The 19,251-nt window shown below is 41.1% G+C and overlaps 1 protein-coding gene across 1 annotated transcript in view; it reads right to left on the bottom strand.

The window, feature by feature from the left end:
• Positions 1-2,403: 2,403 nt before the first annotated feature.
• LOC140146825 (cyclic nucleotide-binding domain-containing protein 1-like) overlaps positions 2,404-19,251 on the bottom strand; it is a 62,443-nt gene continuing 45,595 nt past the window's right edge. The window contains exons 8-13 of the mRNA XM_072168704.1: positions 11,768-11,846; positions 11,198-11,330; positions 10,171-10,280; positions 8,602-8,752; positions 4,121-4,188; positions 2,404-2,684 (exon numbers count right to left, since the gene is read on the bottom strand). Of these exons, the coding sequence (XP_072024805.1) occupies positions 2,556-2,684; positions 4,121-4,188; positions 8,602-8,752; positions 10,171-10,280; positions 11,198-11,330; positions 11,768-11,846 (670 nt within the window). The 3' untranslated portion in view covers positions 2,404-2,555. The remainder of the gene's footprint in view (positions 2,685-4,120; positions 4,189-8,601; positions 8,753-10,170; positions 10,281-11,197; positions 11,331-11,767; positions 11,847-19,251) is intronic.

Here is a 19,251-nt window from a genome sequence, read left to right as displayed (position 1 = left end):
TCCAAAAGTTTTTGACATCACCCAGAAGTGAAAGAGCTATACCGATGAAATTTTGTCAGTGTAATCACTGGTCCTTATGTACAGTATGGTCCAAAAATGGTCTCATAAGTATATGTTTACTTTCTTCACAGGTGGCGCTAGATGGGAAGTAGGCGCATAACCTTTTCATGATAAGATCCTCCACTTTCTTGAGTTTTTTCACTGTGGAAATTTTTGGAAATTCCTTTTTCAAAAAGCAATAGTGCCATATGATGGGCAATCATCACCGTAGATTGCTTTCATTTCATTATAGATTTTCTGAGCATTTCAGACCCAACCCTTCAAATGCAGGAACTTAATCAAACTGCTTGCCTCAATTTTCACCATTTTGCAGGTTATGCACATACTGTCCATCTAGCACCACCTGTAAAGAAAGTAAACATACTTATGAGACCATTTTTGGACCATAATGTACATAAGGACCAGTGATTACACTGACAAAATTTCATCGGTATAGCTCTTTCACTTCTTGGTGATGTCAACAACTTTTGGATACCCCCTCGTATGCTGGCCAATATCAATATGTTGTGTTCACTACGCCAAATCGGCATTAGAAGTTTGCAATGCATTGTGGGACAGTTTTTGCATTTTTAGGACACTTTGTCCTTTGACCTTTCACGAAAATTGTTTTTGTGCATACAAAATATAATCAAAAAAGTTTTACTTGAATAAAAACAAATCCAAAAAATATATTTATTATATAAATCAATTATCTAAATATTTTTAATTGTAACATTATTAGAATAATAAAAAAATAAATAATAATTAGAGTAATTTTTCCGAAAAGTGTCCTAAAAGTGCTATCAAAAACCGGAAGTCACAATGGCGATTGGGCTTATTTGACCAATTCCAATCTCCTGGTCTCATACCTTATTGTTAATAACAGCCACAACAACACCGTTTGAACTGCTTCCTTTTCTCCTCTTCCCTAGTCAGAAATCGTGACACTACCTCGGGGTGAACATTGCTGATTTGTTGGTTACCATATGTAAGTCGGAGATAAGAAAATAGTTCACGTCCGATGTCACCTGTCAATCAAACTCAGATGCGGCAAGTTTTGTGACGATTGAAATTTCTGAACGCAGTGAGAAAAGTGTGCCCTGCTATGGTTAGTTTTTCATGTTCGACACACAAAACCGTCTAAAAAATTAGGTCTTAGTAATAGGTAACTTTTTTTCCTGAAGGTACCATGTCAACAATGCCTAGAAAAGTTACTTTTTGCCTTGTAAAAGTACCAACATCGTTCGCATTTTTCTGCGATTCCTTTTCTTTAAAGACGGCACCAGATGAATAACCCAGGCATGAGAATTTTCAGGTTTAAGCCTGAATTCAGGCTTTTTTGTTGTTAAAATTTTTTGTTGTTAAAATTTCCGCACCTGTTTTTAATTTCAGCCTGTTTTTGGCCTTTTAAGCCGAATTTAATCCGCTTTTCAGGCTTTTTATGCCTCCACCGCGAGGCATACTGTTTTTGCAATGTCCGTCCATCCGTCCTTCCGTCCGGATGCGATATCTCGGGCATGGATGGGCGGATTGACTTCAGATTTTCAGGATAGGTGGGTCATGGTCAAAACTCTAGCTACTTTTTTTTGGGTGACGTTCAAGGTCATATACTGAGGTAAAAGGTCATTTGAGGTCAGAGGGCCCATTTTCCTTATTTACCTCTTTTCTCGGCGACTAGGGGTCGCACGTTCCTCAAACTTGGTGGGTGGGTGCATCTTGACCCCAGACAGAACAAGTTTGTATTGGTTAGTGGGTCAAGGTCTCCTGAGGTCATGCAGGGGTCATCTGAGGTCAAATTAGCAAAAATAGTCATATGGCCATGAAACTTGGTAGGTACAGTCAACATTTAGAGCCAAATTTTTGGAAGGTCATTTTGGGGTCACCCAGGGGTCATATGAGGTCAAATTAGTAAAAACTTGTATGGGCATGAAACTTGGAGGGTACATTCAACATTCAGACCCTAATTTTTGGAAGGTCATTTTGGGGTCATCCAGGGTCACCCAGGGGTCATTTGAGGTCAAATTAGTAAAAACTGTCATATGGGCATGAAACTTGGTGGGTACAGTCAACATTTAAAGCCAAATTTTTGGAAGGTCATTTTGGGGTCACCAGAGGTCATCTGAGGTCAAATTAGTAAAAACTACTGTATGGGCATGAAACTTGGTAGGTACAGTCAACATTTAGAGCCAAATTTTTGGGTGGTCATTTTGGGGTCATCTAAGGTCAAATTCAGTTTCTTCTTTTAGGCTTGAAGCTTTGTATCAACTTGTGAGTGCTACATCACTTCCTTTGGTGGAGGCATCACGGTCGACGCTATGCATCGAAAACCGCGACATCCGAGAACCGCGGTCCATCTAGTTTCAAACACTTCCAGGTTTTTTCATGGGTGTTCATTCGTATACCTGATAACCTCCCATTTTACACGCTACTAACCAATCACAAACCATGGGGAGTTTGATTGACAGGATCGTCAGATGCAAACTAATTTCTTTTATCTCCAACTTTTATTATTGTGTTCAATTTGACCATTTGCCATAACCTGGTCTTATTCCCCTATGGTTAATCACATCTACTACAACACCATGTTTGAACTGGTTCCATTCCCTTTTCAGCTCCTGATCTATGTATTCATTATGAATCTCATCCTGAAATAAAAGGGAACCAACAAAGAAAATATAATTTAAACATATTGTTGGATTTTAGATTAATTGATTTCAGTTGCTACTAAAAAATGGGCTATTCCAGTTGAAATCCAAACACCTGCTGACATGACCTTAATCTCCCACACAGGAAGTGTGAATTTCAAATGGCGTTACCTGAATCCCCGGGGGGGCCACCCACACAAAAGTGCCTCCCACCCGCGTCCAAACACCTCTGAAATGCACCCTTAATGGCGAATTTTCACATAACCAAATTGCACCCCTTAATGGCGAAACACATACAAAATCCTACCCTAAATGGCGTAGCACATGCAAAAACCATACCCTAAATGGCGTCAACTTGGAAATATCTATATTGATACCCTAAGTGGCGTAAACAGGAAATGAGCTAATTTGATACCCAAGGTGTCTTTTGATGTTGCAGACATATAGATACTGAAGCAAACATGCACAAAAGTAACAAGAATCAATTAAAAAGTGGTGATTTTGATTAAATTAGTGCAAACTCACTCAAACAATAATATTACTGACCCTAAACGTCTAAGGATTTGGCTGAAAAAGGACCCTAAATGGCGATGCCTTCTAAAAAGTACCCTTTTTTCAAAAAGACGCCGACGCCGCTGTGTGGTGAAAAACATGCCCTTTTAGACGCTTTTCTTGGACACGGGTGCGTAGCAAGTCAAGTAGTGAGTGACCCCCGGGCCTGAATGGATGACACCATTTGAAATCTACACTCCCTGTGTGGAAGATTATAGGTCATGTCTTTTGTAACCGCAATAGCCTCCCCTTTTTCTACTTGATTAGGCTTGAGATATTGCCGAGCAGGGGTGTACAGGGACGGACGGAAATATTATTTGCAGACTAAAAGATTGTCGAGCAGGGGTGTACAGGGACGGACGGAAATATTGCTTGCAGACTAAAAGAGCCCTGATTTTTTATCGCCAGGGTGCTCGAGAATCTATAAAGTAGGGGTGGGATAAACAAAATTTGATCAGATGCGTGAGATTTTACTACTTTGGATACTTTGCATGATACTCTCACTGATTGCATGAGAGGTAGAGGGCATATCAACAATTTTTTGGTGGGTATATGGTCCCCTGGAATTCATAGATGGTGGGTTTTTGGGAGGTGAGAGCGAATGGTAAAAAATTGACATTTATTCTTGGCTTTCTGGTTGAAATTGCCTGGAAAATAACAGAAGTGTGAGGAATGAGCAATAAGGGTCTTTTAGAGCTGAAATTGTCCAAATCAGGGGTCTTTCTTTCAGTACTCCATTTTGGTCAAATTCAGAGTCTTTCGGAGCTGCATGGTCCAAAAACAGGGTTCTTTCCAGGGCGAGCATACCCATATGGTCACTTGTGTTAAGCCCCCCCTCTCTGAGAGGTTGGCAGCTCTGAATTTGGATTTATCATTTGATTTACCTCAGAAAGTTGACCACACAGTTGTTCACTGGATTGTAGCATAAGGGATCTTGTGGTATCATCAAGCTCTGCAATATCAAAATATAAATTTATTAATATTAAGACTGCAGACGACAGTTTTAAATTTTTTTACAAAATCAAAAATTTCAAAATTGTACATAATCATGACCATATTTGTGACACAATCTGGTCCGCGGCATCTAAAGGTGGCAAATTTGAAATTCAGACAAAGGCAAAAATATGGAGGAAAAAAACACCAAATTCACATCAAAAAGCTTCAGAACTTTAGAACCAAGAATGCTAGACCTTTGGTGTTTCAGTATATGAAAGCCTATTGTTTGTATCAAAAATGCCTCCTTTGGCCCCCATGGAGCAGATTGTGTCACATTTGGAATCAGCCAGTGGCGGTGCCAGGAATTTTTTTCGGGGGGCAGTGGTGGGAAAGTGAATTTCAGGGGGGGAATCAACAAATTGTGTGCAAAATTGCCACAAAAAGTACAATTTTTTGTAATTTTGGGTTTTTACTGGCAAGAGTTCTGATGAGGACATTTACCCCCCATGCATCCCTGGACCTGCCACTGGAATCAGCATGACAAATGAATTAAAAAGAGTACAAACAAGCCCACTATTGGTTCAGTGGTTCTTGAGATAGCTCTGAGCTTGTTGTATCATCAAGCTCTGAAACATTAGAATATAAATAACATTAATAATAATATTAACCCTCCGCACATGAGTGTTGAGTGCAGATGATAGGTTGTAATTGTCTTCAAAATTAAAAATGTCAGAATTGTACATATTCATGACCATATTTGGAATCAGCATGACAAATGCGCTATAATGAGTACAAACAAGCCCAGTATTGGTTCTGTGGTTCTTGAGATAGCTCTTGATAAGTGATCTTGTTGTATGATTATATCATCAAGATTTGAAATATCAAAATATAAAGAACATATTAAGGGATCTAGAATGAGCGTTTATGGCGTTTTGACAGTATTTTTTGTGGGACATGAGAGCACCTCAGACGTATCGAATTGCATTCTGAATACGAAGCATGTCTTTCTGATATCAAATAATTTTCATTTTTTGAAATTCACGATATACAAATTTTATGACAAATTATTAAAATTTGATATTTTTCAAATTTTTGATATATAATAGTCCTCAAAATAAAGTTTATAAATCTAATGATATATTCTTAAAGTGTATGTAGCTGGGAGGAAAAGCCGACGATCAATTGAAAATTTTGACCCAAAAAGACCTTTTTTTGGTGTTTTGGGAAAAAAATCCATATCTTCAATACTGAAAGGTCAAAATTTTCAATTGATCATCGGCTTTTCATCCCACCTACATACACTTTAAGTATAAATCATCAGATTTATAAAGTTTACTTCAAGTACTGTTAAATATCAAAATATCATTTTTAATGATTTGCCATAAAATGTGTATTAAATTGCGAATTTCAAAAATCAAAATTATTTGATACCAGGACATTCTTCATATTCAGAATGCAATTCGATATGTCTGATGTGCTCTAATGTCCCACAATAAATACTGTCTAAACGTTCATACCCCACCCCTTAACCCTCCCCACATTGGTGTTGACTGCAGACGACAGTTTGAATTTTCTTTACAAACTTAAAAATTTCAGGTTGAATTGTACATATTCATGACCATATTTGGAATCAGCATGAAAAACACATTAAAATAAGTACAAACAAGTCTAGTATTGGTTCGGTGGTTCTTAAGATTGCTCTTGATATTTTGAAAAAAAATATCTCAAAACATTTATGTTGAAGCTGATATGGCCATCAGCATACACAGCATTAAATATCATCAATCAGTGTAATGAGCAGAGTGAAACCTTATCCATATTGGGCTAGTCTATTTAAAATCCAATATAGATTTCAGATGGAGTAACTCATTCAGGTAACCCCATATGAAATCTACACTCCCTGCATGGAAGATTAAGGCAGTGGTGTGATTTGTCTGAATTTTTCCAGATTTTCTGGATTTTTTGTGGCCAAAATGTACGCAATTTTATTGATTTTCAGCATGTTTTAGGGTATGTTTATCCAATTTCATGCTGTTCTGTATATTTTTACTATTTTCTGGATATTTCACAAGCTTTGAATCACACCCCTGTTAAGGTCAAATGTCTTCCATAGAGGATGTGTGAATTTCAACTGGAATAATCTCCCACACAAGGGGTGTAGATTTCAAATGAAGTTGCTCATTCAAATAATTTCACACTCCCTGTGTGGAAGATTAAGGTCACATTTTTCATAGGGGTGTATGGAATTCAACAGGAATAGCCCATTATCAGTGATTATATGACTCTATTTTTGAAAATTCCACCATAATCTGTGGATTAATTTTTCCACAAGCAAGTTTTAATTAACATTGTTATATATCCCATAGAACAGTGGCGTAGCCAGTGGGGGGTGCCAAGGGGCGGTGCCCCCACCTCCCCGCTTCGTCATGGCCGTAGATGTAAGGTCGTCGGTAGACGTTGGTGAAAAAAAAATTGGGTTAACAATAGACTATTTTTCACCCATGGTGACAGAAAAAAGGATAATTTGTAAAACAAGGCGGTTCTCGAACCACGAGTCTCGCCTGCTTTTGCGACCGCCTGCTTTTTCAATTACTTTTGATAGCGGTAAATGAATTTGGCGGTTATCGGCTGGGCACGATTATCTGGCTGATGAATTTGGCTCTAAATGTTGACTGGACCCACCAAGTTTCATGCCTATCCGACAGTTTTTACTAAGTTGACCGTAGATGACCCCTGGTGACCCTGAAATGACCTTCCAAAAATCTGGCTTCAAATGTTGACTGTACCCACCAAGTTTCATGCCCATACGACAGTTTTTACTAATTTGACCTCAGATGACCCCTGTGACCCCGAAATGAACTTCCAAAAATTTGGCTTCAAATGTTGACTGCACCCACCAAGTGTCATGCCCATCCGACAATTTTTACTAATTTGACCTCAGATGACCTCGAAATGACCTTCCAAAAATTTGGCTTTAAATGTTGACGGTAACCACCAAGTTTCATGCCCATCCGACAGTTGTTACTAATTTGACCTCAGATGGACCCTGGTGACCTCGAAATGACCTTCCAAAAATTTGGCTGAAAATGTTGACTGTACCCACCAAGTTTCATGCCCATACGACTGTTTTTACTAATTCGACCTCAAATGACCCCTGGTGACCTCGAAATGACCTTCCAAAAATTTGGCTTTAAATGTTGACTGGACCCACCAAGTTTCATGCCCAGCCGACAGTTTTTACTAATTTGACCTCAGATGACCCCTGGTGACCTCAAAATGACCTTCCAAAAATTTGGCTTCAAATGTTGACTGTACCCACCAAGTTTCATGACCATACAACACTTTTTACTAATTTGACCTCAGATGACCCCTGCTGACCTCGAAATGACCTTCCAAAAATTTGGCTTTAAATGTTGACTGTACCCACCAAGTTTCATGCCCATACGACAGTTTGTACTAATTTGACCTCAGATGACCTCTGGTGACCTTGAAATGACCTTCCAAAAATTTGGCTTTAAATGTTGACTGGACCCACCAAGTTTCATGCCCATACGACAGTTTTACTAATTTGACCTCAGATGACCCCTAGATGACCTCAGTGACCTTGACCCACTAACCAATACGAACCGGTTCTGTCTCGGTCAAGATGTACCCACCCACCAAGTTTGAGGAACGTCATGACTCATAGTCTCCGAGAAAATAGGCGGAAAGCAAACTTAACCAAAACTTTAACCAAATTTGTCACATACACACACACATACACACATACACACATACGCACATACACACATACATACGGAAAAGTGATTATATAGTCTCCTGCCTTATCAGGCGAGACAAAAATGATGAAAAATTGTTTATTATACATTAAACATTTTCTGTTTCGATGTTAGTAGCGCCTAATATCCTTTCTTTTTTTTTTTGCTCTTCACTTTTTCAAACCATGCAAAAAATGTTTGGGTCAACAAATCACAACTTCCGTCGGTAAAAAATATTTCCGTCGGTACATTTACAAGTTGTGCCCCCTCGGTTCCAAAATCCTGGCTATGCCACTGCCATAGAACACATCAGCTAAGTGACAAAGATGGTAAAAATTAGTGGGTCTTCCTTTAATTTTTATTTCATAATTTTTGGCAAAGAAGAACCAAAATAAATTTGATCAAAATTGTATAATGGTGGGTGTTCTGTCTGATTAATTTGCAGGGTTTATAATTGACAGACTCATAACACCATGGATTGATATACTGTAGAATCATTAGAATTGCGTAATGTGTGACTAGCGCATGGTCATGATTATATGTGGGCGTAAGTCGGGCCTTCATTGCAATTAAGATGATGCTTTCCTAGGGGTGTATGGATTTCAATGGAATAGCACCATGTTAACAGTGTGAAACTAATTGCTATTATAGTTTAAATTAATTATGCGTACCTTTTAATCTCTCTGGTGAAATAATGCCCAATTCTAGATCAGTTGCTGTGACGATAGATGATGTCATTGGTTCCGTTTCTAAGACGCTGATCTCGCCAAATGAATCACCAGATTTGAGTCTGCTCATGACGACTTGCTTAAATCTTTTCTCCTGAATGAAGAGAACAAAATATAAATACACTAAAAGAAGTTTTTAAAAATATATATAAAACTTAACTCCCATGAGAACTACCTGCCGATTGGCCAAAAAGAAGTTTTCATTATCAATTGGCCCAAATTTCACCATGCAAAAAATATTGGGTGAATTATTTGCAAAGGTCCATTCTGATTGGTGATTAAAGTGAAGATATCATGTAACTGACCAATCAGAGGTAATGTTAGATCGGCAGGTAGCAGTGGCGTAGCCAGCTTTTTTGGTGGGGGGGGCAAAAAAAATTTGGGGGCACACAGTTGCATCATGCATCACATAGATACTGTATGTCTTCGAGCTTCCAAAATAAGGCTTTATTGGGACGATGTGATAGATAGATATTTTATTTCTATGCCAACATAATACATACATAACATTACATACATTTCATTGATTATTTTTAGATGAATAAATTTCTTAAAGTGAATAATTTAATTAACATGTCACTAATTAGGCATGGCGGAGGCGTCCAAAAGGCCAAAGGAGGCCAGAGGTGGATAACACCTTCCATCTTACATTACATTGCGTGCATAGCGCGCAAAAATTTGGTATTGTACACTATTTTCGGCCATTATCAGGATGGAAAGGTATTTATGTGCATCTGAATTTTGGTAGAAATGGGGCTCCTTGCCTCTTTTCTTTTGCCCTCCTGATTTTCTTTTTCATTTTATGTCAGAGAGGCACTTTTTTCTTTCATATTTTGTTAGGGGCACTCTGTACCCCCCCAGATCAGTAACCAAACTCACATGTGGCAACACAGGGAATTGAACCCAGGCCACAGTGATGAGAAGCAAATAAGAAGACCATTACATTGACCCGTCCTCCTAAATTTACCTTCTATTTTCCAGAATAATTTTGCAGGCTACTGGCTACTCAATGCTAGTGTATCAGTTCACACTGCAATCAATTAATAAAAACCTGTAATATATACACTCCTGTATAAACCAGGTTATGTTGCATAAACAAGTTTAAAACTTGACTTGTTTGACCTGTTTACCATTGGGTATTGTGTGACATCGACATTCCTCTGACTTGATAAAACAACCTAGTTAGGTCCTTATAAACCAGGTTAATCTTGCATAAACAGGTTTAAAACTTGACTTACCTGTTTACCATTGGGTAGTGTGTGCATGACTTGAACCTGCCGTAATACATGACATTCCCCTGACTTGATGACACAGCCTAGTTAGATCCTTATAAACCTGGTTAACCTTGCATAAACAGGTTTAAAACTTGACTCACCTGTTTACCATTGGGTAGTGTGTGCATGACTTGAACCTGCCGTTATACATGACATTCCCCTGACTTGATGACACAGCCTAGTTAGATCCTTATAAACCTGGTTAACCTTGCATAAACAGGTTTAAAACTTGACTCACCTGTTTACCATTGGGTAGTGTGTGCATGACTTGAACCTGTCGTAATACATGACATTCCCCTGACTTGATGAAACCGACAAATGGACATAATTCTCCTTCTGTTACCAACACTGAAAGAAAATTAAGACAAAAAAATGATCCACACTGATTACGCCATTTATGGTCCATTTTTGAGGTGCTGGGACGAGCATGCATACCACTTTAGTATGCGAGTGATCCCCCGGGACCTGTGCAAAGTAATAGGAGTGTCATTTGATAAATGAGGTGATACATCATGTTGCAAGGGATTCTGGGGAGGTTAAGATATTTTATCTGATTCTACTCCCAGAACCTATAAAAAGTACAGCATCGTTTTCAAGAACGTGTCAAAGAAAGGTTACAACTGCACGCTAGCAATACCAATATTGCATTGGAAAAACATAAAACTAAATAATTGGAAATTTTGCATGCCACTGCGATTTTAACGTCATTTTAGAAATTGAAGCTGACCTAAATGCTTCAAAGTGCCACACTACCCCAAGATTTTGGAAGGGGGAGTATGAATTTCAAATGTAATTAACCAATTCCATTTGAAACTCACCCTCCCTCTGTGGAAGATTCCCCTTATCTTTCTCAGAGGAGAAATTTAAATGGAGCTGCCCATGCCGTCAACTGATTCGGATGGGGGGGGGGGGTGTACAGAATATTTTGATGACGGAAATATTTTGTGAACTGTAGACCTAATTTTTTTTTTAGCCAGGACGGTGCTCAAGAATCTAAAAAAGTGGGGGGAGGGTCAAATTTTGTCATCAACTTTTTTTATAATTAGTAGGCCTAACTATTAGAACATTAACAATTGGCCTATTGTATAACAACAACAGTGCAACTGGGCAACACATTAATGTTTTATATGACTTGTAATTTGCCGACAATCATATGGTTTTGACAACAACAGTCAATTTTTGCCAACACTCCCCATACCCCCCTCTAGCGGCGGCCCTGAGCCCATTCATATTACAGTCCACTTGTGGTGGATGGCCAGCTTTACCTGTATTTTCTGGATATGTTGTCCAATGTAGTAGATTAGCAAGCTTCATAAGTGACTGCCTAGGCCATAGGTGATAATTCTGACATGACTGGATCACATCAACCTTCTCGGAATTCTCCCTCTCACGTATGTGCTGAAATTAATCAAATGCATCTTGTTTTATACCCTGTGTCGCTTCAAGTTTAATAGTAGTGTCTTTGAATGCACTTAGCGAGCGTCCTAATTGTGCCGCCATCACATACGTGCGCATATTATGCTGTGATTCCGAGGGCAAAAATAAGCAAAGTTCTGATCAAATTAAGTCTGCCTGAATTGTCTCGATTTTTGTGACCCAACATTGTCAATGACTTCCGGTCTTACTGTAAAGTTAAATTTTCATCACCAAAATCCAATGTATATAATTATTTGAAACTAGGATCAAAAATCATTTCCATCAGGACAATCATCAAAAATGTTTATTTTCACGGTAGCAACTTAGAACGTGAAAAGCGTGAAAATAAATGTAGCGTGCAAATTTACACTTTAACAATAGTTGCTTTTGTGCTGAATTTCCACACTGAGATACCCTACCTCTGTTATTCTTTTATAATCATTCCCTGATATCTTGAGAAATTCACACGGCACTGACTTGGTTAACACAGTTAAGATCCTGTAAAATAAATCAATAGAAACATTCTTGATAGAGAAACGGAATGGTTTGGGACGGGCATTAATGCCCGGGGGGGTTCTTCGAAAACAATTTTACGGGGATGTGCCACGCAGACTTTCGGATGCTGACTCTCTATACCTACTTTTTGCTGTTTTTGCCACCCATCAGTATACCAATTTTTCACAAAAACACCCAAAAAGCACCCAAATTTGCCCTAATTGGGCGCTTTTAGGGGCACTTTTTCCCAAATGCGCCCAATTGGGCGCATTGGTCTCCACTGAAAACCCACCCATCGATATACCAAAATTGCTGAAAAGGTACCCCAAAACCGTGGCACATCCCTGTATACCTTCAACCAGGGAGAACCCCCTCCGGGCATTAATGAAGCCATCTCCATCAGGACAGGCAGAAGCGATTTGAACAGGGACCAAGGCCACTATATGGGCTGTGCAATAATTATGATTTCCGAATGGTCCGCCAAAATCACTTGCTCCCCGGCCCGCCTGCCAAAAAAAAATTCCTTAAAACTTTGCATATTAAAGCATTTTTGTACTGTTTCCTAAGCCTTTTTAGAGCATTTTATTAAAAAAATTGCTCACCCCCCACCAGCTTGCCAAAAACTGCTTGCCCCCCACCAAATTTTATATCCTCCCACCAGGGCTCATAGTTATTGCACAGCCCCTTAATTACAACTCCTTTTGACTTACACCTTAATACATGTCACGGTTTGACAGTCTCTGACCAGTAAAACCATCTTTCACCAGTCCATGTTTATAACCATTTTGCTAAAGGGGTACCGGTATATCTATTTAATTTTTTGTACCTTTTCAATTGTGAATTTTTCATTTGGGGGTGTAAGAAAATTTTCGACCTTGATTGTTGTGTCATACTTTTAGCATCTTAATTCCCCAAGACCCTCTTTTTAGGATCCCCACAAGTCCAAGTTTTTAGGATCTGTCCATATAACCCCCAATTTGTAGCATCTGTTCGGACAGCGTAATCATGGACATCAACACACTGATATTTCACTATTGAAAGCGTATACTTTCAACAGCTGAATAAAGGACCTGGTATTCTGTCGGTCCAGCTTCGAGTCTTGGGCCCAAGCTTCACACGGCTCACGGTTTGTAATGAACGACAGAAACCGGCTGTGAAGGAGACTAGTCACTCCACTGGAGTGGCAACATCGTCAATTTCAGAAAAAACAACACTCGACCATGGATTTTAATTGTCGGTTTGTCATTATATAAAACGATAAATCAAGTAAGTAACTTCCACTCTGAAAACTTAGAAACTTGTTAGAGACTTGTTAGAAACTTGTTAGAAACTTGTTAGAAACTTGTTAGACTTGTTAGAAACTTGTTAGAGATGGGTCCACACTTTATCAGTGAGATGGGTCCACACTTTATCAGTGAGATGGGTCCACACTTTATCAGTGAGATGGGTCCACACTTTATCAGTGAGATGGGTCCACACTTTATCAGTGAGATGGGTCCACACTTTATCAGTGAGATGGGTCCACACTTTATCAGTAAAATGGGTCCACACTTTATCAGTGAGATGGGTCCACACTTTATCAGTGAGATGGGTCAACACTTTATCAGTGAGATGGGTCCACACTTTATCAGTGAGATGGGTCCACACTTTATCAGTGAGATGGGTCCACACTTTATCAGTTAGATGGGTCCACACTTTATCAGTGAGATGGGTCCACACTTTATCAGTGAGATGGGTCCACACTTTATCAGTGAGATGGGTCCACACTTTATCAGTGAGATGGGTCCACACTTTATCAGTGAGATGGGTCAACACTTTATCAGTGAGATGGGTCCACACTTTATCAGTGAGATGGGTCCACACTTTATCAGTGAGATGAGTCCACACTTTATCAGTGAGATGGGTCCACACTTTATCAGTGAGATGGGTCCACACTTTATCAGTGAGATGGGTCAACACTTTATCAGTGAGATGGGTCCACACTTTATCAGTGAGATGGGTCCACACTTTATCAGTGAGATGGGTCCACACTTTATCAGTGAGATGGGTCCACACTTTATCAGTGAGATGGGTCAACACTTTATCAGTGAGATGGGTCCACACTTTATCAGTGAGATGGGTCCACACTTTATCAGTGAGATGAGTCCACACTTTATCAGTGAGATGGGTCCACACTTTATCAGTGAGATGGGTCCACACTTTATCAGTGAGATGGGTCAACACTTTATCAGTGAGATGGGTCCACACTTTATCAGTGAGATGGGTCCACACTTTATCAGTGAGATGGGTCCACACTTTATCAGTGAGATGGGTCCACACTTTATCAGTGAGATGGGTCCACACTTTATCAGTGAGATGGGTCCACACTTTATCAGTGAGATGGGTCCACACTTTATCAGTGAGATGGGTCCACACTTTATCAGTGAGATGGGTCCACACTTTATCAGTTAGATGGGTCCACACTTTATCAGTGAGATGGGTCCACACTTTATCAGTGAGATGGGTCCACACTTTATCAGTGAGATGGGTCCACACTTTATCAGTGAGATGGGTCCACACTTTATCAGTGAGATGGGTCCACACTTTATCAGTGAGATGGGTCCACACTTTATCAGTGAGATGGGTCCACGTTTGTCAGTGAGATGGGTCCACACTTTATCAGTGAGATGGGTCCACACTTTATCAGTGAGATGGGTCCACACTTTATCAGTGAGATGGGTCCACACTTTATCAGTGAGATGGGTCCACACTTTATCAGTGAGATGGGTCCACACTTTATCAGTGAAATGGGTCCACACTTTATCAGTGAAATGGGTCCACACTTTATCAGTGAGATGGGTCCACACTTTATCAGTGAGATGGGTCCACACTTTATCAGTGAGATGGGTTCACACTTTATCAGTGAGATGGGTCCACACTTTATCAGTGAGATGGGTCCACACTTTATCAGTGAGATGGGTCCACACTTTATCAGTGAGATGGGTCCACACTTTATCAGTGAGATGGGTCCACACTTTATCAGTTAGATGGGTCCACACTTTATCAGTGAGATGGGTCCACACTTTATCAGTGAGATGGGTCCACACTTTATCAGTGAGATGGGTCCACACTTTATCAGTGAGATGGGTCCACACTTTATCAGTGAGATGGGTCCACACTTTATCAGTGAGATGGGTCCACACTTTATCAGTTAGATGGGTCCACACTTTATCAGTGAGATGGGTCCACACTTTATCAGTGAGATGGGTCCACACTTTATCAGTGAGATGGGTCCACACTTTATCAGTGAGATGGGTCCACACTTTATCAGTGAGATGGGTCCACACTTTGTCAGTGAGATGGGTCCACACTTTATCAGTGAGATGGGTCCACACTTTATCAGTGAGATGGGTCCACCACAGAATTAAAGACAGAGAATCGGGACTCGACCGCCATCTTGATACAGGCATGGAGCAAAAATTGGGGGTATTCGGTTTCCCTCGGAATGCACTCGAGGCATTCGTTGTCATGCAAGCGCGACATGTATGAAGGGCGCATTTGAGAGACGCACTTGATGCGACCTGCACGCGAGTACCAAGACGCTTCAGATGCGACGCAGACTTGTTTTCCTTCGTCTCCGCGCACCGTCCGCAAGGACCCTAATACCCCCAATTTTCTCCCCATAGCTGACGGCCAATGATTGTACATGGCGGTATAGGGAGTCCCGGTTCTCCTTCTCTAATTCTGTGGGGTCCACACTTTATCAGTGAAATGGGTCCACACTTTATCAGTTAGATGGGTCCACACTTTATCAGTGAGATGGGTCCACACTTTATCAGTGAAATGGGTCCACACTTTATCAGTGAGATGGGTCCACACTTTATCAGTGAAATGGGTCCACACTTTATCAGTGAGATGGGTCCACACTTTATCAGTGAGATGGGTCCACACTTTATCAGTGAGATGGGTCCACACTTTATCAGTGAGATGGGTCCACACGTTATCAGTGAGATGGGTTCACACTTTATCAGTGAGATGGGTCCACACTTTATCAGTGAGATGGGTTCACACTTTATCAGTGCACACTTTATCAGTGAGATGGGTCCACACTTTATCAGTGAGATGGGTCCACACTTTATCAGTGAGATGGGTCCACACTTTATCAGTGAGATGGGTCCACACTTTATCAGTGAGATGGGTCCACACTTTATCAGTGAGATGGGTCCACACTTTATCAGTGAGATGGGTCCACACTTTATCAGTGAGATGGGTCCACACTTTATCAGTGAGATGGGTCCACACTTTATCAGTGAGATGGGTCCACACTTTATCAGTGAGATGGGTCCACACTTTATCAGTGAGATGGGTCCACACTTTATCAGTGAGATGGGTCCACACTTTATCAGTGAGATGGGTCCACACTTTATCAGTGAGATGGGTCCACACTTTATCAGTGAGATGGGTCCACACTTTATCAGTGAGATGGGTCCACACTTTATCAGTGAGATGGGTCCACACTTTATCAGTGAGATGGGTCCACACTTTATCAGTGAGATGGGTCCACACTTTATCAGTGAGATGGGTCCACACTTTATCAGTGAGATGGGTCCACACTTTATCAGTGAGATGGGTCCACACTTTATCAGTGAGATGGGTCCACACTTTATCAGTGAGATGGGTCCACACTTTATCAGTGAGATGGGTCCACACTTTATCAGTGAGATGGGTCCACACTTTATCAGTGAGATGGGTCCACACTTTATCAGTGAGATGGGTCCACACTTTATCAGTGAGATGGGTCCACACTTTATCAGTGAGATGGGTCCACACTTTATCAGTGAGATGGGTCCACACTTTATCAGTGAGATGGGTCCACACTTTATCAGTGAGATGGGTCCACACTTTATCAGTGAGATGGGTCCACACTTTATCAGTGAGATGGGTCCACACTTTATCAGTGAGATGGGTCCACACTTTATCAGTGAGATGGGTCCACACTTTATCAGTGAGATGGGTCCACACTTTATCAGTGAGATGGGTCCACACTTTATCAGTGAGATGGGTCCACACTTTATCAGTGAGATGGGTCCACACTTTATCAGTGAGATGGGTCCACACTTTATCAGTGAGATGGGTCCACACTTTATCAGTGAGATGGGTCCACACTTTATCAGTGAGATGGGTCCACACTTTATCAGTGAGATGGGTCCACACTTTATCAGTGAGATGGGTCCACACTTTATCAGTGAGATGGGTCCACACTTTATCAGTGAGATGGGTCCACACTTTATCAGTGAGATGGGTCCACACTTTATCAGTGAGATGGGTCCACACTTTATCAGTGAGATGGGTCCACACTTTATCAGTGAGATGGGTCCACACTTTATCAGTGAGATGGGTCCACACTTTATCAGTGAGATGGGTCCACACTTTATCAGTGAGATGGGTCCACACTTTATCAGTGAGATGGGTCCACACTTTATCAGTGAGATGGGTCCACACTTTATCAGTGAGATGGGTCCACACTTTATCAGTGAGATGGGTCCACACTTTATCAGTGAGATGGGTCCACACTTTATCAGTGAGATGGGTCCACACTTTATCAGTGAGATGGGTCCACACTTTATCAGTGAGATGGGTCCACACTTTATCAGTGAGATGGGTCCACACTTTATCAGTGAGATGGGTCCACACTTTATCAGTGAGATGGGTCCACACTTTATCAGTGAGATGGGTCCACACTTTATCAGTGGGTCCACACTTTATCAGTGAGATGGGTCCACACTTTATCAGTGAGATGGGTCCACACTTTATCAGTGAGATGGGTCCACACTTTATCAGTGAGATGGGTCCACACTTTATCAGTGAGATGGGTCCACACTTTATCAGTGAGATGGGTCCACACTTTATCAGTGAGATGGGTCCACACTTTATCAGTGAGATGGGTCCACACTTTATCAGTGAGATGGGTCCACACTTTATCAGTGAGATGGGTCCACACTTTATCAGTGAGATGGGTCCACACTTTATCAGTGAGATGGGTCCACACTTTATCAGTGAGATGGGTCCACACTTTATCAGTGAGATGGGTCCACACTTTATCAGTGAGATGGGTCCACACTTTATCAGTGAGATGGGTCCACACTTTATCAGTGAGATGGGTCCACACTTTATCAGTGAGATGGGTCCACACTTTATCAGTGAGATGGGTCCACACTTTATCAGTGAGATGGGTCCACACTTTATCAGTGAGATGGGTCCACACTTTATCAGTGAGATGGGTCCACACTTTATCAGTGAGATGGGTCCACACTTTATCAGTGAGATGGGTCCACACTTTATCAGTGAGATGGGTCCACACTTTATCAGTGAGATGGGTCCACACTTTATCAGTGAGATGGGTCCACACTTTATCAGTGAGATGGGTCCACACTTTATCAGTGAGATGGGTCCACACTTTATCAGTGAGATGGGTCCACACTTTATCAGTGAGATGGGTCCACACTTTATCAGTGAGATGGGTCCACACTTTATCAGTGAGATGGGTCCACACTTTATCAGTGAGATGGGTCCACACTTTATCAGTGAGATGGGTCCACACTTTATCAGTGAGATGGGTCCACACTTTATCAGTGAGATGGGTCCACACTTTATCAGTGAGATGGGTCCACACTTTATCAGTGAGATGGGTCCACACTTTATCAGTGAGATGGGTCCACACTTTATCAGTGAGATGGGTCCACACTTTATCAGTGAGATGGGTCCACACTTTATCAGTGAGATGGGTCCACACTTTATCAGTGAGATGGGTCCACACTTTATCAGTGAGATGGGTCCACACTTTATCAGTGAGATGGGTCCACACTTTATCAGTGAGATGGGTCCACACTTTATCAGTGAGATGGGTCCACACTTTATCAGTGAGATGGGTCCACACTTTATCAGTGAGATGGGTCCACACTTTATCAGTGAGATGGGTCCACACTTTATCAGTGAGATGGGTCCACACTTTATCAGTGAGATGGGTCCACACTTTATCAGTGAGATGGGTCCACACTTTATCAGTGAGATGGGTCCACACTTTATCAGTGAGATGGGTCCACACAGTTGGGTCCACACTCATCAGTGAGATGGGTCCACACTTTATCAGTGAGATGGGTCCACACTTTATCAGTGAGATGGGTCCACACTTTATCAGTGAGATGGGTCCACACTTTATCAGTGAGATGGGTCCACACTTTATCAGTGAGATGGGTCCACACTTTATCAGTGAGATGGGTCCACACTTTATCAGTGAGATGGGTCCACACTTTATCAGTGAGATGGGTCCACACTTTATCAGTGAGATGGGTCCACACTTTATCAGTGAGATGGGTCCACACTTTATCAGTGAGATGGGTCCACACTTTATCAGTGAGATGGGTCCACA

Source organism: Amphiura filiformis, chromosome 2, assembly GCF_039555335.1.
Source record: "Amphiura filiformis chromosome 2, Afil_fr2py, whole genome shotgun sequence".
Lineage (NCBI taxonomy): Eukaryota > Metazoa > Echinodermata > Ophiuroidea > Amphilepidida > Amphiuridae > Amphiura > Amphiura filiformis.
This window is presented reverse-complemented; position numbering and strand designations above follow the sequence as displayed.